General features: G+C 45.2%; 1 protein-coding gene across 3 annotated transcripts; it reads right to left on the bottom strand.

The window, feature by feature from the left end:
* Window positions 1-1,382: 1,382 nt before the first annotated feature.
* On the bottom strand, window positions 1,383-5,642 carry LOC136494862 (probable alpha-amylase 2). Of its 3 annotated transcripts, none has more exons than XM_066491034.1 (12): window positions 5,060-5,642; window positions 4,891-4,930; window positions 4,689-4,771; window positions 4,145-4,271; window positions 3,849-4,075; window positions 3,601-3,746; window positions 3,371-3,489; window positions 2,833-2,921; window positions 2,634-2,756; window positions 2,494-2,529; window positions 2,145-2,243; window positions 1,383-1,942 (listed from the first exon to the last, which is right to left on the bottom strand). In XM_066491034.1, the coding sequence occupies exons 1-12, from the start codon at window positions 5,069-5,071 to the stop codon at window positions 1,751-1,753; spliced, it is 1,293 nt and encodes a 430-aa protein (XP_066347131.1). In that variant the 5' UTR covers window positions 5,072-5,642; the 3' UTR covers window positions 1,383-1,750. The 3 variants fall into 3 exon arrangements, with proteins under 3 accessions (XP_066347131.1, XP_066347132.1, XP_066347133.1); XM_066491035.1 differs by having other exon boundaries at window positions 4,689-4,726; XM_066491036.1 differs by having other exon boundaries at window positions 1,805-1,942; window positions 2,494-2,543.
* Between the last annotated feature and the right edge of the window lie 322 nt (window positions 5,643-5,964).

Here is a 5,964-nt window from a genome sequence, read left to right as displayed (position 1 = left end):
CACAATACTTTGCCCTCCACCCAAACAAGTCAGAGTCGAGGTGCCGAGTGGGTTTTTGCCTTTGTGACATGGAGGCAAGATTAGCCGAGCAACAACTCGCTTGTGAGTGGAGGAAAAGCAACTGACAGGAGGGCGAGAGGCTAGGCACGGGTTTTATACGATCATCATGATCAAGTTGGTTCAACACTTCAGCTAAAAGTCGGTGGTGACACTGTGTCAAAAGTTTGATTTGTTGACGGAAAGAGGACGCGGCAGGAGGATGATAGGCGGCGGTCGACACAAATTTGTGGAATTGGTGTGCAACCTAGAGGAGGGATCAGGACACGTACCCTTGACGGTCCAAGTCGTGATGACTCCGGGCCCATGATCTTGGGGAGAAGTTGCACCGCGGTGCCCGTTGGGCCTGTCGGTGATGATTCCGGCTGGTGGGCGCACTGCCGCCGACGTCGAGGACGGAATGATGCTAGGCTGGTGCGATGAAGCGTCAAACACCGCGTGGTCCCAATGCTTCAAGATCTTTTGGACCTCCAGCCAAAGATCGTCAACGATCGCCTCCACTCCCGGGTGCCAGGTACCGAGATAGGTGGCGGCAGCCTCCAGGCAGGCGGCGACATAATCATCGCATTCGACATCGGCATGGGCGACACGCAGAGACTCCAGATTGGCACAGACGGACTCCAAGGAGCCGAGGCGCCTGTCGACGGCGGCATCGCGGGATGCGCAGTCGAGGTCTGCGAAGCGGCGCTCCCACTTGCCGTCGTGTTCATCAAGGCAGCGCGTGAATTCGTCAAGGATGAGCTTCATGTTGGGATCCATGACTTCGCGACGTCGCTGGAGTCTGGTGAAGTGCTCGTGGGGAGGGTAGGATCCAGGTCCGGTAAATCCGATACCAATTGTAGCAAGAGCAATCGGGTGGGGAGGGCTTGGAAGAAGGGAAGTAAGGGGACCTGTCTGAGGACAAGATTTGAGTAGTTGGAGATAGCGTTTACAAATTGCATACCCCTCTCAACACACGCCAGAGCTCTGATAGTCACGCTGTCTGCCACGCAGGGCCACACACGCGAGTGTTGGGCTTGATAGATCTCTTGGGCCGGGCTGGAATCACGGCCTTGCTGTTGTCACTACTTCCAGCTGCTCCGTCTTCACTGTTGTCACTGCTTCCAGCGTCTTCACTGTCTTGGGGAGGAGCAGGGCCTTGGAGCAGGTACCTTTGTGTTTTTCCTTCTCTACGGATATTGGTAGGTTTGTGAATATTATCAAGTTGCACTTGCACAAGAAGATTACTGTAGTTTATACAGACTGTATTTGACTATAGTCACAGGCTCACACAGCTCGTCTGGACTCAGGATTATGCTTATGTATAGCGTGTAAACAAGCAGGCATTTGTAAAGTAGAAACTCCAAGGGCCTGTATTTTTTGATAAAACAATTTAAATTTCTAGTTCCAGGATAAAATAATCCACATAGACATCACATACCCTACACATATTTCTTTTGCAGCTAATCCCTAGTTGCTGCAATTAGCAGAATGTATATCTCATCTCGGGGCCAGCCGTACTATCTCAATTTTATTTCTAATTAACATCACATTTACCCTCTACCGTGACACACACCAGACACTCCAGTTGTACAGGTAACCTCGAAGTGCGTCATTTTTGGCACGTTTTACCGTGCTGTTCTTCAGTTAACATGCTAATTACTCCTGTTCCTGAGAGCAGAGATAAAAGCTGTATCGGAGCCACTTATATGCTTCACTTGTGCCATACAGCATATCTGTCGCCAGAGACTGCCAACCTCCACTCTGGATCACTTGGGCACCACGAGCCGTCCCCGATCTTCATGCACAACTTATCGTCGATGATTGCTGAGTACAGATCTGACCTAACCTCCAGAATTTTGATTGATGAACGGCTATGTATATCTTGGCATTTTCTGATTTGCATCTGGGTAAAAAGCATTCAAAACTTAAGAAACGCAGCACCATTATATTTGGGGACCATTATTAGCTGTGTAGTTTCCCTCCTTTAATTTTACAATTTTCTCTTTTCTTCTTTTAATGAATTACCAGGGCTCCTACTGTATTTTCACCAAAAAAAAGGCAGCTCAGGAAAGGATGAATCGAGTACAGAGGTACAATCTGCATACCAGTTTAGCAATTTCGTCATGGAGAGGCACTCTCTGGTCATAGAAGTGATCATAGAACACCGTGGGGATGCCAGGGTGGGTGAGTATATAAGCATATCCCTAAAGATTTTACATGTGTCAGATCAACAATTGGACTTCTAGAAAAAAAACAACAGCAAGCTAGTCTAAAAACAAACGATTTGTATTAAGTGTTATAAGGTGCTACAGTCGTTACAAAGAAATTAAGTTTTCTAAGATCATAACAGCAATATTTCTGTAAAATAATTACATAGTACATGTTATAGGATTCTGATGAAACTAAGGCTATGAAAAAATTATTTAGAACTACAAAGTCGATAAAGTATAGTACCTCCATAATATGATCTGATGGAAAAGGCCAATGACCCTGAAATTGTGATTCTGTTAGCAAATCTAAAAGGTGAACATTCCAGCTCATTAACACAGCTACGTGGTCTCAGACAAAGAAGGGTGACAATTTGACTATTATACCTGAGTGGATCCAGTGTCATGGTTTTCAATAAATGTAACTGATCTTGAAGGCCACCATCCCATCACACCAGGTGGTTTTCCTTCTGGGTCTCGCAAACGCCACAACTCTCCTTTGACAGCTTCCTGATTTAAACATTAACTGCTCAAAAAGATCACTTAAGACAAATATTTGCTCATCCAGTAGTAATTCATTACTGACCTGAAGAATACCCTTTGTCGTGAAATCAAATGCAGCACAAAGTCCTCCAGTGCTATCTATCCAATTAATAATTTTCTGCCTATGGCTATCTGCCAGACAAAAAGAGAGAAAAAAACAATAGGTTTAGTACCACAAGCATGAATTATCAAAATAAGGCTAGACAGTATGCTTCATATTTGAGGATGTAATTGACACTTCAGTCAGTGTCATCCATAAGCATATAAAAAAGAAATCATATAAACTGCCTTAAATTCGGAACTCTAAATTAGCCCTGACATGTCGGACAACTTACATAGCTTCTAAACAGACTCAGAGCAGAGCAGTTGAAGTCTTGAAGAGGCAACTATGGCAATGGATAGTAAATAAAAAGTTGACATAACTAAAATAGAGGCAAAAATTTTAGATAGTGGAAATAGTTAAAATTTAACCCAGTCACGATTCATGTTTGCCAATCAGGGGACTGAACTGAGAGTGCTTATGACAAAAATCATGGCACCAACTCAAGTAGTCAGTAAGAATGTTACTATAAATCTCTTACCTTGATTATAGTTCAGTCGGTAGTCAGGGGGGCTATATTCACAACTATCCCAGTATTCCCCAACTGCAAAAAGAGGTTTTGATTCCTCAATGTATTCTTTCACGAACTTGGCTGCGTAACTGCACTAAAGAAAAGGTTGACAAATCAGCAAGCTAGCACTGAAAGATATTAGGTTGGCAACTAATTTCTTTCTTTCATAGTGGATACTAATCAAGCCATTAACTATTTACCCTTTCGTGAAATCAAAGCGAAAATCTTGAAAACCAATAGATTTTCGAAGCCAGATCAACCATTCGATAATATCTTTGCGCACAAATGGTTGTGTATGATCTATGTTGGGAACCCCATCAAAGTTATCCCCAGTGCTCTTGTTTCCCTGATAGTAAAGTTGTATTGAAGTATGAGTGGCTCAAGAGTAGAGAATATACATCAAGATATGGTGCCCAAGTAAAAGGTTAAAACAAGACAATCCAAATACCTTCCCACCAGAACAAGATGTAACAGCATGTTCATCCCATGATATTGGGATGCCATCATAACGATTATACATGCCATTGGATCCTTTAGTAGTCCCAATTCGATGGTTGATAACAACATCTGCCATAGCCCTTACATTGTGTTCGCTCATTTTATGAAGCAACAATTTTAGCTCATGGAGGGAACCATAACATGAGTCAAGGCAGTACAGATTCTGTGGTAGATAGCCTGTGAAAGAAGACATCAGGCTTCTGTAACTAATAAGCTTCGTGTAAGAGAGGATGTTGCTTAGCTTACCTTCTCGAGATAATGATTGTGTTGGTGGAGGAAGCCACACTGACGTAAACCCAGATTCTGCAAGATCAGTAACTTTCTCCTCCAAATTACTCCACCAGTTATGCTTATTGGATTCCCAGTTAAAAGCCTAACACATAACAATATCAGAAAAAATACGCAAGAGAACTTAAGCTTGTTCGTCCATCTACGTTTTAGCTGTTATTACAGAAAGCATAACCAGGTTGCTGTAGCATGCAGGAAACACTCACACCTACATTGAACTAGAATCCTAGTAAGTGGCCCATATGAAGGTAAACGTAGATTATGGTGACACAAAAACAAGAGGTCACAAATATTAGAATCGTCTATCAAATGCTGACAAATTAGTATCACACTTTCTATATTAAAATGGGTCGTTTATGTGTGCTTAGGCAACTGAATATAGATCCTTAGCATGATAGCAAGAGATAAGCTTTCTGTAATAGCAATAGCTCCTATTTCAAGAGATAAATCACACTTTCATCCTTAGCATGATAGCAAGAGATAAGCTTGGACATATTCTCACCTGGAATAGGATTTCCCTTCCATTCTTGATGATTCCACCTGCGAAAAAGAAGTACAACACAATGACCACATTTCCATGAGAAACTTGATCAAAGAGCCGAAACAACGAATTAGATGGGGTCAGGAAACTAGCAGTTCACGCTTCAAGCACGTGAGAATGAATAGACAAGGAGAAGAAAAGTTTGCATGGACTGCACATGTACCGTCGCGTGCTGCCTGTTCTTCGAATTTATCATCCGAAACCTGCACAGATTCATCATTAACACATCGTCAGAACGAGCTGCTGACTGGTCAGTGAGTCAAGAACAACGCCGTGACGACACGGCACGAACGACACGATAAAACACGGCAGATGCTAGCGAACTCACTCACCATCTGGCCCATCCAAACTCAGACCGAAACTCAAGCAGCCAAGGGAAACGCGCAACCCACGCAGCGAGCGAAAGCCTTCAACGCGCCGCACTGCAGCGGGAGCCTTCAGCCAGCGCGCAGCTACCTATCTATGTAGCCGCGGCGGCCGGCATGGAGCTGGCCGCGGGCGGGCACGCGGGCCGAGGCGCCGCGCGGCGTTACCGGGGTCCACCAGTGGGCGCGGGCGCCCGCAGCATCCGCAGCGACCGGTGGCGGCGCCCAAGTGGGGAGCGGGGACCAAAGTTGTCGGCGCCCCGCGCCCCCACGCCGATCGGATAGAGTTGACGGACGGCGGACTCTGCCTCGCCGCGTGCAATGGGATGATGATGGGCTGAGAAGAACACCGGTCAACCGGCCACAATCTTTGCCACCGGCTTCGAATCTGCTCTCGCTGGTACTGATCCGACGGGATGAGGAAGGAATGGGAGGAAGGAGAAGTTAGCTTTGCTTGTCCCCTTGGGCTTCCACTCCTCTTTTGCGGCGCTTTTCCGATCGAGAGTGAGAGTGGAATCGCCGGCGAAGGATTTGGGGATTCGATTTGAGTTTTCTCGAAGACGTTTAATAATCAAGGAAAAAAAAAGGAAAGGGGATAATAAAAAGATACTGGTTTTGGACCTGATGGGTCGGAAATGGGCCCAACTAGGTATGGGCCACAGAATAAGTCAGCTAACTTGCCCCTAACGCCAAGCCCATATTCCATACCCAGTTTAACCCCAAAGTTCACATGCACGAGAGATGTCCGAACCAATTTGGCCCATACTGCACTTGGTTCAACCAGTCGGGGCCTTTTACGAACAAAGGAATCGAAAACGCTAGATGAAAACTGAGGAGTTGCTAAAAAAAACAGAGGAAAGGGAAAGGAATGT

The sequence above is a fragment of the Miscanthus floridulus genome, chromosome 11 (assembly GCF_019320115.1).
Source record: "Miscanthus floridulus cultivar M001 chromosome 11, ASM1932011v1, whole genome shotgun sequence".
In the NCBI taxonomy this organism is placed as follows: domain Eukaryota; kingdom Viridiplantae; phylum Streptophyta; class Magnoliopsida; order Poales; family Poaceae; genus Miscanthus; species Miscanthus floridulus.
The sequence above is the reverse complement of the archived record's forward strand: the minus strand, read 5'-3'. Positions and strand labels throughout refer to the sequence as shown.

What these genes read in the sequence shown, in the direction of transcription:
- LOC136494862 (XM_066491034.1), bottom strand. An exon ending in CCGACTGAACTATAATCAAG is followed by an intron (nt 2,922 to 3,370) that starts GTAAGAGATTTA and finishes TTTGTCTGGCAG; the next exon opens with ATAGCCATAGGCAGAAAATT. An exon ending in CGACAAAGGGTATTCTTCAG is followed by an intron (nt 2,757 to 2,832) that starts GTCAGTAATGAA and finishes TGTTTAAATCAG; the next exon opens with GAAGCTGTCAAAGGAGAGTT.